The sequence below is a fragment of the Dendrobates tinctorius genome, unplaced genomic scaffold (assembly GCF_039654945.1).
Source record: "Dendrobates tinctorius isolate UK_male_01 unplaced genomic scaffold, ASM3965494v1 ptg000120l, whole genome shotgun sequence".
NCBI classification, from domain to species: domain Eukaryota; kingdom Metazoa; phylum Chordata; class Amphibia; order Anura; family Dendrobatidae; genus Dendrobates; species Dendrobates tinctorius.
The window spans coordinates 44455001-44481346 of NW_027361788.1; the positions used below are offsets into that span (position 1 = coordinate 44455001).

The 26346-nt window shown below is 45.3% G+C and overlaps 1 protein-coding gene across 4 annotated transcripts in view; it reads right to left on the minus strand.

Annotated features, from left to right (window-relative positions):
• Positions 1–26346, minus strand: part of LOC141046703 (caM kinase-like vesicle-associated protein) — a 209199-nt gene that overhangs the window by 34110 nt on the left and 148743 nt on the right. For all 4 annotated transcript variants that reach the window (XM_073541304.1, XM_073541305.1, XM_073541307.1 and 1 more), the window contains 2 exons: positions 17053–17152; positions 16823–16954 (listed from right to left, as the gene is read on the minus strand). In XM_073541304.1, coding sequence (XP_073397405.1) covers positions 16823–16954; positions 17053–17152 — 232 coding nt within the window. The remainder of the gene's footprint in view (positions 1–16822; positions 16955–17052; positions 17153–26346) is intronic.

Here is a 26346-nt window from a genome sequence, read left to right on the forward strand (position 1 = left end):
CCTGAAAGACGAGTAGGGGTATTATTACACAGGTCAAATAATAAATATATCAAGGGCCTTAATACATTATCATGAGGAAATACCCTAAAAGGATACTTTATTGATTAAAAAAACAAGAAATTGGATAAACACCAAAAACCGTGAAAAAAAACAAAAGCAAAAACAGAATGTGTTCAACAAAAACCCCAGAAGGGAAAAAGCTAGGAATCCCTGGTGTATCGCCTAAGTTCACACCTACCTGGCAGGGGAGGTTGGCACCCTAGGGGGGAACGTTGTGGCGCCCCGCTCAACGATGGCTTACCCTAGGGGCCCTGATGTACCCTACAGCCACTACGGGAGACCCACTACCCGTTGTCTCAAGGGACCCCTTGCACTAGACATAGATAATACTGCTCTAAAGAGGATCCTAGTTCCCTTTAAAATTAAAAACAACAGAACACAATTGGCATAAGGTGGCCCAACGGGTGACCAAATATAATACACAGCCTTTTGGATATTAAGAACCACTGATAACTGAGTAGAAGATGCAATACGCAGCTATCAAATCAGTAAAGGCTCACACAAAATGACTGAACATATTGCCAGATTTATGGTGTCAAATGGCGATAAACAGGCCTTTATAGTACAATACCCTTAATCAGAGCTAATGGCACAAAAAAGGTTCACAACAGTATCACTAGAAACCTATCACTAGTGCCACAAAGATAATGTGGAAACCATACTAGTGAAATATTGCCAGCTCATAGACTACAAATGTTCAGACAAGTGTGAAAAATCAGATACACATCACAGACTTGCAATATAGCGATACTCATTTGTGTCACCCGCCACCTGCCATGTAGTACTTAGCGCCTCAACGAGTTTCGCCTGCTTAGTGTCATGATCCCAGTGCAGGTTTTTGAGCTGCACACCGGGGGTTAATGTCTGGAGCTCTGTGCAGACTTGGGGTTAATGATTGTGGCCTCTTTCTGGTTCTGTGAGAGCTTCATAAACCCCTGGGTAGCTTCAATCCCTGCCAGTTATACTTTTGCCTTTGGCCGAGTGTACTGACCCCCGTGTGCCTGTTTGTTGCTATAGCTTGTTTATATGGTTCTGACCCGATTCTGTTTCCCGTTGTGAGTTTGCCTGTTGATTTTGTACTGCGTTATTATCTGTGTATGACCCATTGCCTGTGACTTGACTACTCTCTGCTCGCCCCTCTTGTACCTTGCAGCTATTTGTGTATGACTCATTGGCTACGTCCTGACTACTCTCTGCTCGCCCCTCTGGTACCTTGCAGCTATCTCTGTGTATGACTCATTGCCTGTGACCTGACTACTCTCTGCTCGCCCCTCTGGTACCTTGCAGCTATCTCTGTGTGTGACTCATTGGCTACGTCCTGACTATTCTCCCGGTCTATGCCCCTTGGTAACTTTGTCTCGCAGTTACTCTGCTAGGAATTGTCTTGCAGCTCCTAGCTCTGTGGAGTTTAGGCCACGCCTCTAGCAGTCACGTGCTTCAGGTCCTGCGGGTGTGAAGTACACATCTACTCGGTTGCTGCCCGCTCCACAGGTAGCATTGAGCACTGTTTGCTTTACTCAGGACACGCACACTGGCTCAGTGAGCAAGTTCAGTACGGTGTCTGTGACATTATAACTGGCCTACAATTTTTTTTTTTTTTTCTCTCCTCACTTCTGCAGCATGGACCCAATGTGTGCTTTATCTGAGCAGGTGAAAAGCTTGACTCAGTCACTGCAGAAGCTTAGTTTGGAACACCAAGCTCTGGCCCAGTCCCAACGGCGGGTTGAGGACTCAGTTCAGGGGGTACTTTCCGCAGGCTTCCAGCAGGTGGGGGAATAGAGATGTCATTTTAGTCCCACCTGAATCCCCGGTTAAATTGCCAGATATATTTTCTGGTAACAAGGATGATTTCAGGGCATTTAAGGAGGGCTGTAAGCTTTTTTTTTCTTTGAGACCCCGCTCCTCTGGGGATGAGAAACAGAGGGTGGGGGTGGTGATGTCCCTGCTTAGGGGGTCCCCACAAGCCTGGGCATTCTCACTTTCCTCTTCTGCCCCTGAGAGAATGTCTGTGGATGCATTTTTTGAAGCCTTAGGGCTTATTTATGATGAGCCTGATAGAGTGCGGTTGGCTGAGGACAAAGTAATGAGTGTCTTTCAGGGGGAGCACTCGGCCGTATGGTTCTGTACTGAATTCAGACGTTGGGCAGCGGAGATTTCCTGGAGTGATGCCGCCCTTCGGGGGCTGTTCCACAGAGGCCTGTGTGAACGTCTGAAGGATGCTTTGGCACTCCATCCTCCGCCTGACTCCCTGGAGGATGCCATGGTCCAAGCGGCTCGCATGGATCGCAGGCTGCGGGCTAGAGGCATTATGCAACGGGAATCGCCCTTATTCTTCAGTGGAGATGAGACCCAGACTCTTCCTATGGCTATGGAGGTGAGCGCTGTCACCTGTGAGGGAAAGGAAAGAAGACGCCGCCGGGAAAAGCAGTTGTGCTTCTATTGTGGGAAATCTGGACATTGGAAGAAGGACTGCCCCTCCTGTCCGTCATCCTCCAAGATGGCGGGAAACGACTAGGTCTGGGTAGTAATCGAGGAGGCTACCCAGACCTTCAGGTACAATTTTCCTCATGTGCAAAGATGGTGCTGCAGGTGGAACTGGAACTTGGTTATGGTCCTGTTCAGACTACTGCTTTTATTGACTGCGTTACGGCTGTGAACCTGAATGATACCAAGGTTATGACTCTTAATAAGATAGGGACAGTCAGACTTCATGATCCTGTTAAACTTGTGGCAATTGACTCATCTCCTCTTATCCAAGATGGTATCTGTTGCAGGTCTGAACTTTTTTCTCTAAAAGTGGGTTCCACTCATGTGGAGAAACTAAGTTGTCTGGTGCTAGATAACTTGCCTGCAGGACTGGCACTGGGGATGCCTTGGCTTCAACGCCATAATCCTACCATTGATTGGGTTACAGGGGAGATCACTCAATGGGATGCAATAATAAATGTGGTAACCGGGGACATCTTTTAACGCTGTTAAATCCGTGTCTGTGTCGTCTGTCGATCTGGAAGGTATTCCGGAGTACCTGAAAGATTTCGAAGACGTTTTTTCCGAAAGTGAGGCTGAGGCGCTGCCACCACATAGACCCTATGAATGTGCCATTGATTTAGTACCCGGAGCCAAGTTACCTAAGGCTCGATTGTTCAATTTGTCTGGGCCTGAGTGCCAAGCCATGAAGGAGTACATAGCTGAGAGTCTCCGCAAAGGGCATATCAGGCCTTCTGTGTCACCTGTGGCAGCAGGGTTCTTCTTTGTGAAGAAAAAAGATGGTGGTTTGCGGCCGTGCCTCGACTTTCGGGAACTGAACAAGATAACGGTTAGGAACTCTTACCCGCTTCCCCTCATCCCAGACTTATGTAATCAGTTAGCTGGGGCCCAATGGTTCTCCAAGTTAGATCTGCGGGGGGCCTACAATCTGATAAGGGTTCGGGAAGGGGACGAGTGGAAAACGGCATTCCTCACATCAGAAGGACTCTTTGAGAACCTGGTAATGCCATTTGGGTTAACTAATGCACCCGCTATTTTTCAAAATTTCATCAATGTTGTGTTTTCTGATCTGATAGGCCGTTTTGTTATTATTTATTTGGATGATATTTTGGTGTATTCCCCGGACAGTCAATCTCACTTGCAACATCTAAAGACAGTTCTCCAGAGACTCAGGGAGAACCAATTGTTCGCCAAATTGGAAAAATGTTCGTTTTTTGTACAGGAGCTGTCTTTTTTGGGGTTGATTGTGTCCTGTGAGGGGTTTCGTATGGATCCTAAGAAGGTGCTGGCGATCGCTGACTGGGTTCAGCCTCGAGATCTCAAGGGGCTCCAGCGCTTCTTAGGATTTGCGAACTATTACCGGAGATTCATTAAAGGTTTCTCACAAGTGGTGAAACTACTCACGGATCTTACCCAGAAGGGAGCTGATGTAAAAAATTGGTCTGTACTCGCTAAGGAATCCTTCTCAGCGATTAAGAAATGTTTTATGTCTGCCCCGGTGTTGGTGCAACCTGACCAGTCCAAACCATTCATTGTGGAGGTGGATGCTTCTGAAGTGGGGGTGGGGGCTGTGCTGTCCCAGGGTCCGGCCACCCTTACCAATCTCAAACCCTGTGCCTTCTTCTCCAAGAAGTTCTCTTCAGCTGAGAAAAACTATGATGTAGGCAATAGAGAACTTCTTGCGGTCAAGCTGGCGTTTGAGGAATGGAGGCACTTTTTGGAAGGGGCGGCTCACCCTATCACGGTTGTCACGGATCACAAAAATTTGGCATACCTTGAATCTGCTAAGAGGCTTACTCCTAGACAGGCCCGTTGGTCACTTTTTTTTTTTTCACGATTTCAGTTCTCAATTACTTTTCGACCGGGGTCCAAAAATGTTAAAGCGGATGCCCTGTCCAGAAGTTTTGATCCAGTGTCTCCCCCTGAGCCACCATCCTCCATTCTTCCCCCAGGGGTGGTAGTGGCGGGGGTCTCAACTGAGTTGGAACAAGAAATCCTAAGGGCTCAAGCCCTAGCTCCGGCAACCAGGCCAAGCGATAAACTGTTTGTTCCAGATTCATTGCGGCCTAGACTTCTGCAGGAGTTTCATGATTCCAGGCTGAGTGCTCATCCAGGTATCACGGCCACTAGAGAGGCAGTAGCCAGGGGTTTTTGGTGGCCTTCATTAAGGTCCGATGTCAAGGAATTTGTTTCTGCTTGTGACATATGTGCCCGTTCCAAAAGCTCGCATAACCGACCGGCTGGGGAACTCATACCTTTACCGGTTCCTGATAGGCCATGGACTCATCTTTCCATGGATTTTATTACCGGCCTTCCACCTTCCAGGGGCAATACCGTGATCTGGGTGGTGGTGGATAGGTTTTCTAAACAGGCCCATTTCATTCCCTTGGCAGCATTACCTTCAGCAGAAACGTTGTCAAGATTGTTTGTGCAGCATGTGGTCCGATTGCATGGGGTACCCCTGAATGTTGTGTCTGACAGAGGTGTGCAGTTTGTAGCCAAATTTTGGAGGGCGTTCTGTATGAAATTGGGCATCTCACTCTCCTTCTCGTCGGCATATCACCCGGAGAGTAATGGTCAGACAGAACGCACCAATCAATCCCTGGAACAAATTCTCAGGTGTCTGACCTCCGCCAGACAGGAGGATTGGTGTGATGCGTTACCGTTGGCTGAATTCGCTTTTAACAACCGGGTGAGTCAGTCCACCAACATGTCCCCATTCCTGATTAACTATGGCTTTAATCCGCATTTTGGGGAGTTTTCTCGGGTGGATTCCGGTTGTCCAGGAGCAGAGGGGTCCTTTCAACGGTTAAAAAACCTCTGGGCTGAAGTCCGGCGTAATATCTCTCGAGCCCAGGGGAGATACAAATATTTTACGGACAAAAAGAGAGACTCGGGAGACATGTTTCAGGTGGGAGAGAAGGTTTGGCTCTCCACGCGTAACATCAACTTAAAGGTACCATCAGTTAAGTTGGGACCAAAGTTCATTGGTCCGTACGAAATTATGGAGATAGTCAACCCTGTGGCATATAGGTTGCGTCTCCCCGCCTCCTTAAAAATATCTAATGTGTTCCATAAGTCTCTGTTGAAACCAGCAGGATCTGTCAAAGAGAACTCTGAGACTGTTGTTCCTCCAGTGCTGGTGGAGGGTCAATTGGAGTATGAGGTCGGACATATTGTGGACTCTCGGCGGGTGCGCCGCTCTTTGCAGTACCTGGTCCACTGGAAGGGATATGGACCAGAAGAGCGCTCATGGGTCCCTGCTCGCTCGGTACATGCAGATCGCCTGGTCCAGGCGTTCCATGCCAAGTACCCGGGGAAGCCTGGGGGTCCAGAGGCCCCCCGTTGAGAGGGGGGTACTGTCATGATCCCAGTGCAGGTTTTTGAGCTGCACACCGGGGGTTAATGTCTGGAGCTCTGTGCAGGTTTTGACCTGCACACTTGGGGTTAATGATTGTGGCCTCTTTCTGGTTCTGGGAGAGCTTCATAAACCCCTGGGTAGCTTCAATCCCTGCCAGTTATACTTTTGCCTTTGGCCGAGTGTACTGACCCCCGTGTGCCTGTTTGTTGCTATAGCTTGTTTATATGGTTCTGACCCGATTCTGTTTCCCGTTGTGAGTTTGCCTGTTGATTTTGTACTGCGTTATTATCTGTGTATGACTCATTGCCTGTGACCTGACTACACTCTGCTCGCCCCTCTTGTACCTTGCAACTATCTGTGTATGACTCATTGGCTACGTCCTGACTATTCTCACTGTCTATGCCCCTTGGTAACTTTGTCTCGCAGTTACTCTGCTAGGAATTGTCTTGCAGCTCCTAGCTCTGTGGAGTTTAGGCCACGCCTCTAGCAGTCACGTGCTTCAGGTCCTGCGGGTGTGAAGTATACATCTACTCGGTTGCTGCCTGCTCCACAGGTAGCTTTGAGCACTGTTCGCTTTACTCAGGACACGCGCACTGGCTCAGTGAGCAAGTTCAGTGCGGTGTCTCTGACACTTAGGCTCATCAGGAGGCCTGATATCATGATAGGATGTGTCCAAAAGTAGGTGCAGTAGCTGAATGATGCTGAAAAGGCTCCCTTTTAAAACTACTGCCATCATCATATCCTGGACCGCCCACTCACCATGCCGAGATGTGGCATCACACAAGCCCATCCCTCATACTCAGGGTGCATGCCCTAGCTGGAACGCATCTATAACAACAAATCAAAAGCCCCATACTGAGCACAGTGCTGCACTCACCAGTGTCATGCTGCAGCTACATTCAGCTTCCGAGTTTCGGATGCCGCGCTTAATCGCGCCTCCGTACTGCGCATGCTCCGGATGCCGATGTCATACCCAGTCTAATATTCCCAGGCGCAAGCGTACTAGATTCTCAGTATCAGCCTCACAGTGCAGGCTCAAGGCGGAACGCACCGCCATTATAGATACAGTGGGGCAAAAAAGTATTTAGTCAGTCAGCAATAGTGCAAGTTCCACCACTTAAAAAGATGAGAGGCGTCTGTAATTTACATCATAGGTAGACCTCAACTATGGGAGACAAACTGAGAAAAAAAAATCCAGAAAATCACATTGTCTGTTTTTTTTTCATTTTATTTGCATATTATGGTGGAAAATAAGTATTTGGTCAGAAACAAGCAATCAAGATTTCTGGCTCTCACAGACCTGTAACTTCTTCTTTAAGAGGCTCCTCTTTCCTCCACTCATTACCTGTAGTAATGGCACCTGTTTAAACTTGTTATCAGTATAAAAAGACACCTGTGCACACCCTCAAACAGTCTGACTCCAAACTCCACTATGGTGAAGACCAAAGAGCTGTCAAAGGACACCAGAAACAAAATTGTAGCCCTGCACCAGGCTGGGAAGACTGAATATGCAATAGCCAACCAGCTTGGAGTGAACAAATCAACTGTGGGAGCAATAATTAGAAAATGGAAGACATACAAGACCACTGATAATCTCCCTCGATCTGGTGCTCCACGCAAAATCCCACCCCGTGGGGTCAGAATGATCACAAGAACGGTGAGCAAAAATCCCAGAACCATGCGGGGGGACCTAGTGAATGAACTGCAGAGAGCTGGGACCAATGTAACAAGGCCTACCATAAGTAACACACTACGCCACCATGGACTCAGATCCTGCAGTGCCAGACGTGTCCCACTGCTTAAGCCTGTACATGTCCGGGCCCGTCTGAAGTTTGCTAGAGAGCATTTGGATGATCCAGAGGAGTTTTGGGAGAATGTCCTATGGTCTGATGAAACCAAACTGGAACTGTTTGGTAGAAACACAACTTGTCGTGTTTGGAGGAAAAAGAATACTGAGTTGCATCCATCAAACACCATACCTACTGTAAAGCATGGTGGTGGAAACATCATGCTTTGGGGCTGTTTCTCTGCAAAGGGGCCAGGACGACTGATCCGGGTACATGAAAGAATGAATGGGGCCATGTATCGTGAGATTTTGAGTGCAAACCTCCTTCCATCAGCAAGGGCATTGAAGATGAAACGTGGCTGGGTCTTTCAACATGTCAATGATCCAAAGCACACCGCCAGGGCAACGAAGGAGTGGCTTCGTAAGAAGCATTTCAAGGTCCTGGAGTGGCCTAGCCAGTCTCCAGATCTCAACCCTATAGAAAACCTTTGGAGGGAGTTGAAAGTCCGTGTTGCCAAGCGAAAAGCCAAAAACATCACTGCTCTAGAGGAGATCTGCATGGAGAAATGGGCCAACATACCAACAACAGTGTGTGGCAACCTTGTGAAGACTTACAGAAAACGTTTGACCTCTGTCATTGCCAATAAAGGATATATCACAAAGTATTGAGATGAAATTTTGTTTCTGACCAAATACTTATTTTCCACCATAATATGCAAATAAAATGAAAAAAAAACAGACAATGTGATTTTCTGGATTTTTTTTTCTCAGTTTGTCTCCCATAGTTGAGGTCTACCTATGATGTAAATTACAGACGCCTCTCATCTTTTTAAGTGGTGGAACTTGCACTATTGCTGACTGACTAAATACTTTTTTGCCCCACTGTATATAAATAAAGGGGCAGGAGTGGGGAGGGGAAGGAGATGATAACTAAAATACGCAAGAATCATAAATAACATGCAGTCCTATGTTTCATGACCCCAATAGCCTTCTAAATAGGCTTAAAAACCATCATTCATTCTAAGATTTGATACGTGGGTGTTTTTTAATAAGGAGTCTTACAAAAGAATATATATACCTGCATGCATAATAGCGTATAGTATAAGGTAGACAGATATATATGATATTCCATAGTAATCAATGAGAATACCTACAAAAAAGGGGGAAACATACACAAAAAACTAAGAAGGCCAGCTAGCTCCAAGAGGTTATTACATACTGTACCATCATACTGTGGCTTATAAGAAAGAGGCAAACGAAAGAAAGCTGCTCATTTAAACCCTTAGGTTCCAGAGACTCCATCCTGAAGATCCACTCAGATTCTCTTTTGAGAATAGTCTTATCGATATAGATGGCCTTCTTAGTTTTTTGTGTATGTTTCCCCTTTTTTGTTTTAAATCATTTACAATGTTTCGTTCTGACTAACATCCAGCTTTGCACTTCCCATTCAATGATTGCAAGTACACCAATGATTACAAAATCAGAGTCCTATGAGTATGACTGGTTAACAGATATTTCTTACTCCTATATTGCTATAAAATGATGCAAAGTTTCCATTAAGAAGCCCCAGGAAACTTGTTATGGAAGCGTAACTGGGTGTCAATTAATTTTCCCAGAAATAATTAACCATGAAAATTTGCTGAAAAACTTTCTAATAAAGAACAGCATCTTATATCTAGGTGCTTGTCTTCTGAATGAAAATACACCTTTTTTGCAGATATTCAATGTGTCAGTTCCAAGAAATCTAGTATAGAAGTCATAAGCAAATAAGGGTGAAAGTGCAGTGAGGGCGTGTCATTGCATTGGAACTTCCTCCAAGTACAAAGTCACGCCCCCAGCGCAGTTCTAGATTGATTTACATACAGTGTAACCTCTACAGCAAATTTCTCATGACTGGCACATCGGATCCCTATATAAAATGTATTATTTTTATTGGAGGACAACTGCCCATATGGCCATACCACTACGGCCACATGTGACAATGTGCCGACAAGGTCCCTATATTGTTGAAACTGTTGATTCTTTGTGCTGAAGTTATGTTTGCCCTGATGTAAACACATTTTTATATTACTTATATTGCATTATTTAAAGACCTTTTCATTGTCGTGGCCTGTAAATGTTTAAATGATATGACCTCTGCATTCGGTTCTTCCAGCAGCCTGCAAAATGCACGTGCCTATGTCTAGGGACTCAGAGCTTAATAAATCTGTTTACAGTGGCAGAAATAAAATTATTTTTGCTGCTTCTAGAAGACTTCATCTAAGGTTTCTTGAAAGAGGACAATTATAGTAAAGTGGGAACTAAACGAAGATCAGATGAAGAATTTGTCCATTTCTCCGTATCCTGATCTTAGTCTTAATTAATTGCAGCCATTATATGCAACATAGATTATCACCTACTTTACCTTTCCACTGTAGGTGGTGGACTGGATTGTCACTTTACTACCCCTGAAGACACCAAATCGCGTTATGTGTATTATGTCCTGCGTCTTTATATATATATTGTTGAGGAAGGAACCTCAGCAACACAAAATAAAATGAAACTGTAGTTCTTGCTGCAGTGATAGTTTATTTTGATCCGGCAAGGAGTCAAATACATATATGGTCCAACGTTTTGACAGGAAACGGTCTTTGTCAAGGACATCGGTTGCGGGTACAGATAGGCAGAAAGCTAGTAGAGCAATATCGTAAATCATAAGATCTCCTATACCCTGCTTGCCGCATTTCCTGATTGCCAGCTCCTGCTCCTCACAGGTCCTTGACATGAAAGAGATTTACTTTATTGCTTTACTAGATTTCTGCCTACCTGCACCCGCAACATGTTCTAGACAAAGACCACTTCCTGTCGAAATGTCGGACTGTATCTGTTTTTGACTCTTTGCCGGATCAAAATAAACTATCACTGCAGCAAGACCTACAGTCTCATTTTCTTTTGTGGTGCTGATGTTCCTTCCTCAACAAGTCTGGATTGCGAGTCCCTTCCTCAAGCACACAATTTTTTGATAGGACAGTGTGCTAGTCTTTCTCCTTCTAATTTGTGTCATGTGAATTGTCTTGTAATGTATTGTGATATGGTTATGCATAGTGTATAAGATAGATAATGCAGGGATGTATATGTTAGGGTTTAGGACATAAGATAGGTAGTATAAGGTAGTTGAGTGTAGTTAGGTAATGACATTACAGTAAGATATGATTAATGTTTGTGACTAGCCCATAGTGAGAAGTGTTTAGTGTTAGGGCCAGCCCATAGCGGGAGGTGTTTAATGTGCGAACTACAGAGGAAAAGAGACTTAAGGGACAAGGGAGTGGCCTTCCAGAAAAAGGGTCCTTGGATAGGACGACACATCACAAAAAACCCTGAGCTTGCGAAACGTCAAAAGTAACAGACCTAAAAAGGAATGAGTCTGCGGGACTAGTGGGGGACCAGAGTGGTAAATCCTGGGTGCCAGTGTTAGAAGAAATAGGACGCGGAGCTGCTGGGCAGGTAGAGAGACTTGCTGATCAGGACTGTGGCAAAAAGTTAGGCTGTGACAACGTAGGGCGAAACAGTGTGCTTCAATGGCCTTGGAGTAGACTACAGAGGAAAGATATTGTATGAATGGAAATAAGACGTTTTACCCGCTACTCCTTGTACATAACCCTTACCAAGTTGCCGTTCAGTAAAGACTGTGTTATAGAACGGAAGTCCCCTTTATTAAACTGTGGAACCTATGCTTCCGGCCAGCCAACACCACTACAGGTGGCCTGCATGGGCACAAGGCCCTCACAGCACCTACACCCAACCAGGATCCACACTTTCATGTAGAGCGCCTGGGATTAAAAGGAGGAGATGAATGCAATGCTCGCGGCTACTGCCTCATGCCATGCTACACTTGGCTTAGTTGGCAAGATCGAGTTTTGCATCTGCGAGGATCGTGCAGTACGAAGAAGACTTGGGTGGTGAGAAAGATGGCGACCGTTGAACTGTCTAAGATAGCAGTGAGTGGCGCAAAACGGTGAGATGGACCAACCCATCGTGGGTGAGCCAGGGGCAAAAAAGGTACAAATCGGAGTCCAACTCTGTCATCATGCCTGCTGAGCGAAATACTGCCACCAAAAGGTCCCGCCCACACCAGGGATTGATTGTCTTGTCGGCGCAGAATGAAGTGGAAGGAAAATATCTGCCTAGTAAGGTGTGGACCAAGAGGAGTGAGAGTCCAGCGGCTTACCGACAACCTGTATAGTCTAAGCTGGTCAATAGATGAGGGACGGCGCCATGGTGCTGACAGGTCCTCTGTCCAAGTGTTACCAAGATCTGGCATCAAGGGTTCATTCAGGAGTTTGGGACTAACCATGATATATGGAGAGAAGAATGGTGAGCACTGAATACATGCTGCAAGAGCTGTGTGACGTCATGGCAGGGGCGCAGGTCTGGGTTCTGAAAATGGATGGTCACCAGGGATGGTATGTGGTCTGTATGGTTTGAGCTGTTGGCTGTGGATGGCCAAAGATTTAGTTGCTTCCCCTGTTTATTATTCTCCCCTTGCTGATTTGAGTATCGTGGGGCCGCGAGAGGGTCCTACGCTGTGGACTCTGTCCCAAGAAGGACTGTGTCTTGGTCACAAGGACCAATAATAGGGGAAAGGGCAAATAGATAACCTGAAGACCAAACCAGCTTGAAGTTGTGTGGATGGCTTGCGGGTCTTGGCTGAGCAGGGCCAATGTTGATCTGGGATGACTGTTGCAGGGTTGGAATTACTGCAGCCCTGGACTTTCAGGGAGGTTGTTGTGTTGGTCTGTGGGCCCTCTAAAGAACTTGAACTCTTGATTCCGGTGTCCCAACCTAGTGGCACTAGTGTCATCCTGACCCACTGAGAAGAATCGCGTTTGCTCCAGAAAAGAGACTGACTGAGTTTCATGTACATTGGTGCCTTTCAAGTACCCGAATGATTGAGGACAACCATTGTTAAAGAGGGGAGGAATGTAAGGATTGTGGACTGGACTGTCACGTTCCTACCCATTAAGACCCCAATCGTGTTATATGTATTAAGTCCTGCACCTTTGTATATATTGTGTCATGCAAATTGTGTTGTAATGTATTGAGATATGGTTAAGCATAGGATATAAAACAGGTAATGTAAGGATGTATAGTTTAGGGCTTAGGACATAAGCTAGATAGTATAAGGTAGTTGAGTGTAGTTAGGTAAAGATATTAGGGTAAGATAGGGTTAATTTTTGGGTTTAGCCCATATTGGGAGGGGTTTAGTGTTAGGGCCTAGTAGGAGGAAGTGTCTGTGAGCAGTGCTGCCGTTTTGGGTGAACTACCGAGGAAAAGAGACTTAAGGGACAACGGAGTAGTGAGATCCTTAAGTGACTGACGAGACAGCGTGGCCTTCCATTAAAGGGGTACTTGGACAGGACGACGTGTGAAGAGAAACAATGAGCTTGTGAAACACCAAAGGTAACAGACCTAAACAAGACTAAGGGTCCCATCACACTAAACGATGCACCAGCGATCCCGACAACGATACGACCTTGTCAGGATCGCTGGTGCCTCGCTACATGATCGCTGGTGAGTTGTCAAATAGGCAGATTTCACCAGCGATCAGGACCAGCGAGGATGCTGGTATCCAAGGTAAATATTGGGTAATTAACCGAGCGCATCGCTTAGTTACCTGCTGTGTACCTTGGATACCTGTGTGCTCGCGCTGGGAGCGGATATCCAAGGTAAATATCCGTTAACTAAGCGGGCGTGTCACTTAGTTACCTGTTGTGTACTTTGGATACCAGCTCCCAGCGCGAGCATGCAGGTATCCAAGGTACACAGCGGGTAACTAAGCGACGCGCGCGCTAAGTTACCTGATATTTACCTTGGATACCAGCTCTCATCGTCTGCTTACAGTGCTGGGAGCTCGTTGATCGTTGGTCTCCCGCTGCCACATGCAGCGATGCGCGCTGGCCAGCGGGAGAGCAACGATCAAAAAATGGCCCAGGACATTCCTGCACGATCAGCGATACCTGGCGGGTATCGCTGGCGCATCACAAAATTAGCGATCTTGCTAGCGATCTCGCTGTGTGTGACGGGCCCTTAAGTTTGTGGAACTAGTGGGGGTCCAGAGCCGTAGATATAGGTAGCCAGTAGAAGTATGATGTGGAACCGTTGAGCGAGCGAGTTGCTTATCAGGACTGTGGCGACAAGCTAGGCTGTGATGAAGTAGGGCAAAACAGTGTGCTACAACAGCCCTGGAGTAGACTACAAAGGAAGCATACTGTGTGCATGAAAAAGCTTTATAATGTGAAGGAAACTTTTTACCTCTACTCCTTGTACATAATCCTTACCAAGTTATTGTTCAGTAAAGACTGTGTTATAGATCAGGAGTCTCCATTATTGAACTGTGGAACCTAGGGTCCGGGCCAGCCAACTCCATTGGCTACAGGTGGCCTGCACGGGCACAAGGCCCTCACAGCACCAATACCCAGCCAGGACCCACATTTTCATGTAGCGTGCTGGGGAGTAAAAGGAGGAGACAAGTGCCTCGCCCGTGGCTACCGCCCGCGCTGCAGTACACCACCAGCATATGGAGTTATATGCTTCTCTGCCCTTCCCAGGTGAGTGTCAGTCTTCCCTGTGATTCAGTAATTCTATTAGTGAAAGAGGAAGCGCAGGATGAACACAGATCCTCACTACAGGGAGATGCGCGATGACATAGAAAAATCAGTTTTTGGAAACTTTCTGTAGCTGCATTAGTTTTGGAAGTGGAGTTAATTCGCTTTTATATGCAGGAAAAAAAATAACTGTGGGACATTCAGAAATACAGAATACATAGATGCATTAAGTGAAAACACAAACCAGCAAGTAGTAGATGTAAGGAGGAAACATTTGTGGGCAGGCAAATAGCCATCATTACTTCCTCCGAATAGAAACGACGGGAGCCAGAATAGAGTAAAATATTAATGGATTTTTTAGCTGCTCTGGGTTTGATTGATTGCCCTGTTCTGGAGTAATACTTATAAATATGTACCAATCCTTGGAGAAATTGACTGTAAATTTACTAAAGGTAAAAAATAAAAATGGGAAAAGGCCTCAGGCTCTCAATTACCAGAAATCCGAATAGAAAACCCAACCTCTAACACAATCATTAAAAGCACAGACCTTAGTAAGCGCTTACAGATGGCATAGTGGTGGGATAAATAGTTGGTAAATATTTTGCTCTTCTTCTCTGTTCACACCCAAAGTGGAAAAAAAATTGTTGTGTTGCCATTGGAAACAGACAACAGTTATCACAACTCCCACTGGCAAACGTAACAGCTTTAAATGTGTAACGTATTCCTAAACTCCCATAATGCACTTCTCTCTGGATTTATGAATGCAGATTTCAATGTGAATAGAGGTGAAAACCATGAATTAAATAAAAAAAAAAAAAATGAATGAAGTACTTTTAATCAAAGAATGTAAAAATGGAAATTTTGGGGAACTTTTGTGCCAATGCTTAAATTGTTTCTGTGGAAAGTTGGCTGCTATTTCCATTTATAATGAAAGCCACAACACCATGACAGATCAGTAGCATGACGGGCACCAGAAGCGCCCATGGACCCAATAGACTTATGTTGGAGTCTGTCAGGTTCCTCTGAGGTGTCTGGGCTTCCAACGACAAAAGTAGCACAGCATGATGCCAAAAAAACAACGGAAACTGAAATAAAGCCTCTAATGTAACCTGGTTTAAATCATAGACAGAAAAACCCAATCTGCCCGGTCTTAAAAAGATTGATACAAGGACGTCCTGGTGCAGTCCACATGACTTCTTCCTTCCTCAAAGAGGCATTTAAAAAAGAAAACAATAATCTCAATAAAACTGCTCTCTGAGAGAAGATGGTGCTATGTTATCAAAGCTGGAAGGCTTATGAGATTCATAGCCACCAACTCAGGGGACTCCAGCGACTCATTATGATGCAGCCCAGCTTCTTATTGACCATAATCCAATCAAGTCCTTATATATTGACTTGAGAAAAATCGAAGATGGTGTATTTTTTTTTTCTTCTCTCGGCTTACAGTTTATCCTACAGTTACAACCATGAAGCTGAATGTGCTTTGTGTTTGCAGTGTATGCCTTGGGAATCCGGATAGCGTCCTATACATCTGATGAAGTTTATATGGGTCTTTGTAACCTCCATCTGGCTGGTTTTTGTCAATACGACTTCTTTACAGTCTTAGTAATATTGTCGTTTGTTACACTATCCTATTCAAAGCCATCCCATAAAAAAATTGTAAACCATGTGTTATACTTCTTACAACATTTCAGAGAACTTGTGACGATCTATGGCTATCACCGTGGCACACATCACATGCATCTGTTGGCAAACCCCCCCAATGTAGACCTCCGCGATTGGACACTTGTTCTATATATTCAATGGTATCCCAAGAGTGATTTTTCACCATTTACAAGCCCTTTTTGTCAGAAGGATCTCCTGAATATAAGCTAATCGCAGGGTGTTCTTCTGCCGGGACCCCATCAATCACCTCTAATCTGCAAGAAAACCTGTCAACAAACGTTCAGTTTTCCATCAGTGCCACCGCAGGAGAAAGTAAGCATTAAAGTCAATATGCTGTCTGTGTAATGTACATATGTGCTGGGTTCTCCAGAGACGCAGACACTCTTTGCAGCCTTCTCTTATAGAGTATTTAAAAATGGTTTGGTAAACCACTTATTATGCCTAAATCACTTATTAAAATGCATATGGGTCAATAGGTATTGATTGACTTAAATGTCAGCGGCATAGCTTGGGAGAGAGCAACGAGGTCCTTGTCTTGGCCAGGGACTTTGGAGTTTAGCTGACCATAAAGTTTATCCAGTTGTTGGCTGAACTGTTGACCATCTCTCCCGATTTCCCCCATACAAAGGAATGGGAGGACAGTAGGGAGGTCCCCACACACATTAGCTGGTTGGCTTATCCCTCTGAAATGGACAGTTCAGACAGCTTTTATCTAATGTGGGGCCTTTAGGGCACCAGATCGGTTCTGGTGAGGCTGAAAGAGTAGTCCAGACAACCCTAGACTCCAACAGATCATGGAGCTAAGCTGGAGGCACTAATGCTAGCTGTGCCTTAAAAGCAGATGAATAGCATATAAACAGTACACAGCAGTTTACTTACATTTTCAGTATCATGATCTCATTCTTTGCTGCTCTCCTGACTTTTCGGCCATCTTTTTTCAGAAACTTTTTACAGACAAAGACACGGTCAGTCTGCATCTCTCGGGCGAGGCAGATTTCACAAAACTCCTTCCTATTAAAGTACAGGTAAGTTATAGTGAATACACATACAATGCTAAACCTGTCCGTCAAACTGAAGGCAAGAAAGTTGCCAAAAGCATTAATACTCACGCACAGAGGAGCTGGCCAATCTCATACTTGTCTGTGATATCCGAGAAACAGTTATATGTTTTCTCATTGCGGACACTGATACATCCAAAAGGCATGGCCACTAGAAGAGACAGGACACAGCGTGAAAGGGGTGATACAAAAATAAGATCTACATTTCCCGGTTAACTACTAATATCCATGTTCAAGATGACCCATGACCTGTTGTACTAATTTAAAGGGGTTGTCTCCATCTTCTGAAATGGGTAAAATTGTAAAGTGCTTGTAAAACAAGCAACTTTGCAATTTAAGACTTATTAAAAATCCTCCCCATTTCAAAGAATGGGGAGATTTTTAATTTTATAGTATACGACTCATTGCCTTGGTTAGTATCGGAGTATTCTGAGCATGCTATATAGTGAAAAGTTTGCAAGTGCTTTGCTTCTTGCCTAGGAGACTGATCACCACGAATAAGACTGTTGAGGTGGCTGGTCTAAGCAAGTAGGGCAGCATTTGCAAGCGCTGCTCTGAAGCTAACCGGATCGCTGGATTTGGCCTGTATCAGTGCTCATCCGATGATGCGAAGGCAGAGCTAACTCTGTCAGCAGCATGAGAGAGCACAATGTATGGACTAGTGGCTCAGCCATGCCGCCAGTCTGAACTGTCAATCATCAGGAGCGCACTACCCCCAGTAAACAGGAAGCTGGGGGCAGAGGAGTGATGACAACTCTTTTAATAAATTAAGGCTTCTCGAGGATGCACCGAGAGTTAAAGAGCTTGTGAAAATGTTCAGACTTCTTCATTATCATAACACCATCATAAGTTATAGTGAGACTTATTTATAGCTGATGTAAAATAGAGCGCGGAGTGACATCCTAGCAATTTATTATCTGAATTTCTGTCTGATCAGTCAGGCAAGGGGCAGATATGAACACGTAACCCAATCCTTATCAAAGTCTTCGCACTGATAAAATGCCAATTTCTACCGACTGATGCCCATTAAAATCCTGCCTGGAGATATCTCTTCCTAGTTAAAAAAGTTGCCATTAAAAATGTATACGTAATATCAAAAAGACAGATAACTGTGATCATAATGAATCCTGAATAATGTAATCCTACAACATGTTCTGTTATTCTAGCCTAATCATATCAAAGTGCTACCTGAATTTCATAATAGACTCTCCTTAAAGGGACATCCTTGAAACGTTCAATGGCATATTGCAAGGGATATATTGGTTTAGGTTCTACAGACTGAGAATTGAAATATTTCTCATTGGCATCATTTAATATTTATGTTTAACATTCTGTACTTATTAATTCCATAATTTATCTTTATAGGGTTTGGGGCTTAGGTTTTTTTAAACAGCTCACATACTCTTACTGCATACAGATTTATACAGCCACCACTACATTGAGCTCACTACATACAGATTTATACAGTCACCACTAGGGAGAGCTCACTACATACAGATTTATATAGCCACCACTAGGGGGAGCTCACTGCATGCAGATTTATATTAAGCCACCACCAGAGAGAACTTACAACATACAGATTTATACTGTCACCACTAGAGGGAACTCACTACATACAGATTTATACAGCCACCACTGTGGAGAGCGCACTACATACAGATTTATACAGCCACCACTACAGTGAGCTCACTACATACAGATTTATACAGCCACCACTACAGTGAGCTCACTACATACAGATTTATACAGCCACCACTACATTGAGCTCACTACATACAGATTTATACAGCCACCACTAGGGAGAGCTCACTACATACAGATTTATATAGCCACCACTATGGGGAGCTCACTGCATGCAGATTTATATTAAGCCACCACCAGAGAGAACTTACAACATACAGATTTATACTGTCACCACTAGAGGGAACTCACTACATACAGATTTATACAGCCACCACTGTGGAGAGCGCACTACATACAGATTTATACAACCACCATTACAGTGAGCTCACTACATACAGATTTATACAGCCACCACTACAGTGAGCTCACTACATACAGATTTATACAGCCACCACTACAGTGAGCTCACTACATACAGATTTATACAGCCACCACTACAGTGAGCTCAATACATACAGATTTATACAGCCACCATTAGAGGGAACTCACTACATACAGATTTATACAGCCACCACTAGATGGACCTCACTACATACAGATTTATACAGCCACCACTAGATGGACCTCACTACATACAGATTTATACAGCCACCACTAGAGGGAACTCGCTACATACAGATTTATACAGCCACCACTAGAGGGAACTCGCTACATACAGATTTATACAGCCACCAATAGAGGGAACTCGCTACATACATATTTATACAGCCACCACTAGATGGACCTCACTACATACAGATTTATACAGCCACCAATAGAGGGAACTCGCTACATACATATTTATACAGCCACCACTAGAGGGAACTCGCTACATACAGATTTATACAGCCACAACTAGGAGGAGATCGCTACATAAAGATTTATATAGCCACCAATAGAAGGAGCTTGCTGCAACAGATTTATACATCCACCACTGGATTGAGCTCACTACATACAGATTTATACAGCCAACACTAGGGGGATCTCGCTAACTAATGATTTATACAGCCACCACTACACGGAGCTTGCTGCAAACAGATTTATTTTGCTTCTAGTAGGTGGAGCTCATTATATACAAATTTATACAGCCATCACTAGGGGAAGCTCACTACATACAGATTTATACAGCTATCATTATGAGAAAGTCACTATATAGATATACCATATTTTTCGGATTATAAGATGCACTTTTTTCCCCCAAATTTGGGGGGAAAATGGGGGTCTGTCTTATAATGCGGATATACCTTACTGACTATGGTGGAGCAGGGTCCCAGGGTCGCAGCTGGAGGAAAGAGTGGAGCGTTGCTGTAGGCCGCAGGCTGGGATGAGGGGATGTTCGGATGTGCGGTGAGCCGCTGTGGGTGTTCTCTGCTGCGGGTGTCCGGTGCTGCTGCAGGGGCTCAGCCAACATTTTGTGAAAGGCCAGAGCCCCGCACTTCCATGGTTTCCTATGCGGTGAACTCTGGGAAAATGTCTGCCGGGGGCGATGCATGTGCAGATGGAGGTCTCGGCACCAAGATCTCGGGAGATGAGATCTCAGCGCCTTTCACAAAATGTCGACAGAGCCCCCGCAGCAGCACTGGAAGCCCGCAGTAGCGCGCTGCACATCCGAACACCCCCTCATCCCAGCTTGCGGACTGCAGCAACGCTCTACTGTTGCCTCATCCAGCTGCGACCCTGGGAGCCCGCTTCACCGCAGCCACGACCCTTGGTAAGCAATAAGACCCATGGATTATAAGAAGCACCACCATTTTATTAAAAAAAAGTTTTTTTTCCTATTTTTATCCTCAAAATTTGTTGTGCGGAGCGTCTTATAATCCGCAAAAATACGGTATAAAGCTACCAGTAGGGGGAGCACAGTGCATGCAGATTTATATATACACTACTAGGGGGAGCTCACTACACACAGATTTACACAGCTACTAGTGGGAGCTCACTGAATAAAGATTTATACAGCCACCGTTAGAGGGAGCTCACTGCATATTGATTCATACAGCCACCACTAGAGGGAGCTCACTGCAAACCACAATTGAGGACATGCAAGTTTTTGAAAGAATATGTAAAGTTGTCTATAGATATAGCTATCTGCTGCTGCATTCCTGACAAATTGATGTTTAAATTTATATATAAATGCGACACTAAGTGCTTGAGGTGGCAAGTGTTCCATGCTGCCTAAATTGCAATAAACATGAAGTCCAGACAGTTTCCCTTGGTATAGAAAGCTGTGTTTTATGGTGAAATGCTGCAAAAATGGGAATTGAGACAGGAGTCCACTGGGAGGCTCCTTAGGGTTCTCCCTGCCCAAATAAGAAGAGGAAGAGACCAGTCAATCAAGCTGAGCCAGGTGAGGAGAAGAGGGTGGCAGAAACAGGGTGGCAGCATTCCACAGTACTACCTAGATTTCTGTAATGAGGGAATCTGTCTAGATTTCATGCTTAGCGTGGGTCAGGCAGCAATAAATGGCTGGCAGATTCCCTTCAATATTGAATGCTTTTTTAGTAGACCCCCCCCTTAGAGACCACTGCAGACAGGCACAATTATACTGTTCAGAGTGGTTGTGGAAGTTGGGTGTGTTGGAATGGATAAATGCAGCATGCTTTGGATGGAAGTATCGCAACGCAAGTAACCATATCACAGATTATCTATATTGTTCAACCACAGGGGATGCACAGGACAATGCATGTATGGCCGATATGGGTCGCCCTCCCAGGGCTGTGGGGTACTCGGTACCAGGCCGGTCTCTCAGAGGGGAATATCACAGCAGCGGTGACCCGGTCCGTGGCCCTGGGCGCCCATGTAAAAGGGGTGAAGTGATAGAATAAAGTTTATGAGTGATTCGTGACGCCACCTGTGGTGTTCGGCAAGGAAAGTGTTAAGCCGACGCTGCAAACAGATCCTCTGGGACAGATGGTGTGGTGCAGCAATGATGTTGTAGCCCTCCACAGGCAAGGCTGTAGTCCCAGGGCAGTGTAGATAGGTTTTGGGGAAGAGGGTGCAGTGTCTGGCACAGAGATCTAGCAGTGCTGAAGATGTTACAGTAAGGAGGCAAGGATACAACAGGGTGCAGTTTCTTTACCTTTACTTTGCTTGGTAAATGCAGTCCAGGGTCCAGATTACAGATGGTACAGGAGCTGATTAGCCTGGAAGCAACTCAGGAATCTCTCTGTGCAGATGGGTTGTGTAGTCTCCTTCCTAGTGCTTACTTGAGGGACATGCAGTACTGTGTTACACTGAAGTTCCTCCTTGTTCCCTCTCAGATCTACCTCGTATGGCAGACAGCTGTAGCCTTCTATCTCTTCTCTTGGCTCACCCGTTGCTGTTGTGCCTCCAAGTCTTAGGTGGGAATAGAGCATTTACAGCTTCCTATTCCTCTGGTTTCTGTTGCAGGACCTTCAGTATCCATACAACCGTGGAGACCAGGCTCCAGATCATGCGCTGCAGCTAGGAACGAGCTCTCAACTCTGCTCAGTCTCCCAGCTTCTCTCTCCACGTCTACACAATTCGGCCTCCTCACACTAACTCCTCATTTCCCTTCCTGGCCTTCAGAGAGCACTCCTCCCCCAATTCTGGTTCAGAGCTCCCTCTGCTGGCCCGGAGAATGAACTGTGTTGCATGACATGGTTAACTGCTAGAGAGACCCTTCATTGCTTCCAAGCCTGACATCACCCTCCCTGGAGGAAGGAAATGCCACTGTGGCGACTATACTCCTGGGGGCGCCACAGATACATGTGTCAAGCATCAGCTTCCATGATTGTTACTGCTGCTCCAAATCTGGTGCTTTAACCTCAGCTTCATAGGGCGTCAGTGTGAGCAAGTGTGGACCAGATGGACCCAATACAGATCGCTGCACATGTCTTGCTTTATTCTGTCACTGCACACGTGCTATATGCCCCATCCCGTTGTCTGTCCTAGAAACACACAGCTGACAGGTTTTAACCAACACTTCTACATCCATAAGTTCAGTGCTTCTTTAAAAGGGGAAGGGGTTAATCACTAGATCAGACCCTTTTAACCCACTAGGGTTCCATCCATTTTAGGAAATATTTCCGAGAAGGGGGTTGCATGACTTTCTCAGACCTTTATGCTTTAACTATGTATGAGATGGTGAAAATATTTATTCAAGCCCTCCTGAATCTGATTGGACAAGTGGGCCTAAATAATACCGCCATCCAGTGCTTAAAACACTTTATATAATGTTAACTTACAATGTCACACAGTATTGCGATAAGTGGGTGCTGCCAATGATACAGAGCTGAAGGCGCCGCCTATGTTTTGGTCCGGGTAATCAGATATATTAAGAGGTTAATTTATCCCCAGCTTTTCTATCACAGATAAACTGATTTATCCATAACATTGATGAAATTGTTTAAAATCAGTCTAACATGAAAAGCTTCTGTGTGCGGCGTAGCTTCTAATTAAATCAGAGAACGCTCTCAGTCGCATGAAATATGTTACTCTCCAGAACGCAGCAATTACACCTGAAGTCAAAAGGCTTGTTCTGGGTGACAAAAATGAGACATACCGTAAAAGCAATTAAAGTAGAATTCTGGGAAGAGACTTGTATAATGATATATATCAGGGGGAAAAAAGGACACATGGCTGCTGAGTAATGAGCAGCGCTACCGCCCATAGGAACCAATCATATTCCAGATTATATGAAACGGACATAAACCTGAGAGTCATAAATGATCCGACTGCGAGCCCTGATTCTCAGTCTACCCATGGGAAATAGATTATTGGCTTCCACTGATGTGAATTCCGTCACTTTGGAACAAGTATCTGACCTGCTATCGATTAATCAGTTATTAATGTCAACAATTGTAACAACAGAAAAATGTCAACAATTGAAAGTGATTCTTCAAGTGTAATAAATGTAAACTAAATACCGTACTTTATTATCATAATGGATATAATATCATACATAGAAAAAGGATAATATGGAGGGCACATCAGCACAGGAAAGTGGGCAAGAAAATACATAAGTAATAATACACAGCAGTGAATATATTGTTATACTGCACTGACCCAGGTATATTATAAAAGCGCAGCGTGAAGTACGATATAACCCAGCAAACAGCAAGGAGTGCAGCGACACCCAAAGGGTACATCACATGGTCAGTAAATGTAAAAAGAAATGCAGAAAGGGTAAATACAATTCACAAGAATAAGGGTTCTTTCACATTGTGCTTAGGGACATTCTTGGTCACTGGGGCATACAACCAAACCCCTTCAAAACGGGATTCAGGCGTATGCGCCGATGGGGACATAGACTGTAAGGGTATGTTTCCACGGTCAGGAAACGCTGCAGATTGAACGCTGAGGATAGCCGCAGCGTCCAATCCGCAGAGGAAAGATGTTACAGCATAGTGGGAGATTTTTTGTAAATCCCATCTCCACTATGCGTGCAGGGACATCCTCGACTTCCCTGCGTAACCGGACATGCGGTGCGTCTTTCTAGACCGCAACATGTCTATCTATCTTGCAGAGACGCAACATAAATATCACGCGTACAAAAGGAGGCAGCACTTTGGACGGAGCTGCTGTCACGATGTGACTGGCCCTGCGTGGCGCGACCTGCCGACCGATCAGTCACAAAACCAACAAAGACAAGCAAGGGAACACCGTGGACACAATCACAACAGTGGGCCCTGCAATAGGGACCGGAGAAATGAACACCTCCTGCATTCTCCTAAGGAAGTGCCCTGAACTCTCCTGATGTTCCCTAGAAAGGTTCTTTCAACCTGTCGCTTAACAGGATACCTTGGTCCCTCACTTGCCCTGCACCTATCCCTCACTAGGGAACTGGCAAGTGCGGACACTAGTCCCACCGCTGTACTAATAAAACACCAAGGAAAGTAACAGAGAGGGAAAAACAAACAGCACTTAGCTTCCTCTGCTGTCATGCACCGGACAGCAGAGTAAGGCACCCGAACACTGCTTTCAGCTGTATGGCCACTGCACCAGATAACCTGCTAACACCACTGCTCCAGATAACTCCTCTCTTTAGAACGGTTGGTTTCCAAAGAACCTGAATTACCAACAGTCAGCTGGTGTACCAGGTGACCTTATATAGGAAGGTGGGAGTGGTCTCCATCTATTGACTAACTAAACATGTAGTAACACCAGCGGCCACCGGGAGCAAAAACCCACCAGCAGACTAACTAAACTTGTAGTAACACCAGCGGCCACCAGGGGCAAAAACTAATATTAACCCCCGATGGCCTGAAAGGAAAAAAGTTTATATAAGAGAATCCAGAATCTGACACAGATCCAAAAAATGGATCGTGACAGTTGTGTCCAAAGCGCTGCCGTTATGGACCGTGGAAACATACCCTAATGATGCCGGCAGAGCGATTGTGTGCTCTGACGTACATCATTTTCGAGGTTGTACGCCTACTGGAGACGAACACTCAGATACAGTCTACTATGTCTGAGTGTCCGCCTCTAGTAGGTGTACACTCGCAAAAATGATGCACGGCAGAGCGCACGTTTGCTCTGTTGGCACCATTACAGTCTATGTCCCCGTTGGTGCATACAACCGATCCTGTTTTGTGGGGGGTTTGGATGTATGCCCCAACGAAGCCACCACGCATGCTCCTAAACACAATGTGACAGCACCCTAACTGACCGGCACGGTGTCTCAGTGGTTAGCACTGCAGCCTTGCAGCGCTGGGGTCCTGGGTTGAAATCCCACCAAGGACAACATCTGCAAGGAGTTTGTATGCTCTCCCTGTGTTTGCATGGGTTTCCTCGGGGTACTCTGGTTTTCTCCCACATTCCAAAGACATACTGATAGGGAACTTAGATTGTGAGCCCCATCGGGGACAGTGCCAATAATGTCTGTAAAGCGCTGTGGAATTAATTGTGCTATAGAAATGCGTAAAATAAATAAACCCTGATGTATGTATGTTTTGCATACCTCGCTTCCTCATTGGATTTCTTTTTGTGTATTACTATATAAACAACCTGTCTGATCACTACACACACGGCTCTTCCTCTCCGGTCACTACAAACATACAGCCCATTTTCTTCGGTTGCTGCACACACGGCTCTTTTTCTCTGGTCACTACATACATGGCCTATCCTCTCTCGTAACTACAAACATACAGCTCATTTTCTTTGGTCACTGCACACAAGGCCTGTCCTCTCTGGTAACTAAATATACAGCCGATTCTCTCCAGTCACTACAAACACGCAGCCCATCCTCTTCCGTCACTAAACAATCAGTCCATCTTCTCCAGTTAGTACAAACAAGCAGCCCATCCTCTTTGGTCACTATAAAGAATTAAACACATTGCTCTCCGGTCACTACAAACACGCAACCCATCCTCTCCAGTCAGTACAAACACGCAGCCCATCCTCTCCAGTCAGTACAAACACGCAGCCCATCCTCTTCCGTCACTAAACAATCAGTCCATCTTCTCCAGTTAGTACAAACAAGCAGCCCATCCTCTTTGGTCACTATAAAGAATTAAACACATTGCTCTCCGGTCACTACAAACACGCAACCCATCCTCTCCAGTCAGTACAAACACGCAGCCCATCCTCTCCAGTCAGTACAAACACGCAGCCCATCCTCTTCGGTCTTTGCATACACACGGTCTTTGTTCGCTCTGGTCACTACAACCTCACAGCCCATTTTCTCCGAACACTGCACACGATGCCCGTCCTCTCTGGTCACTG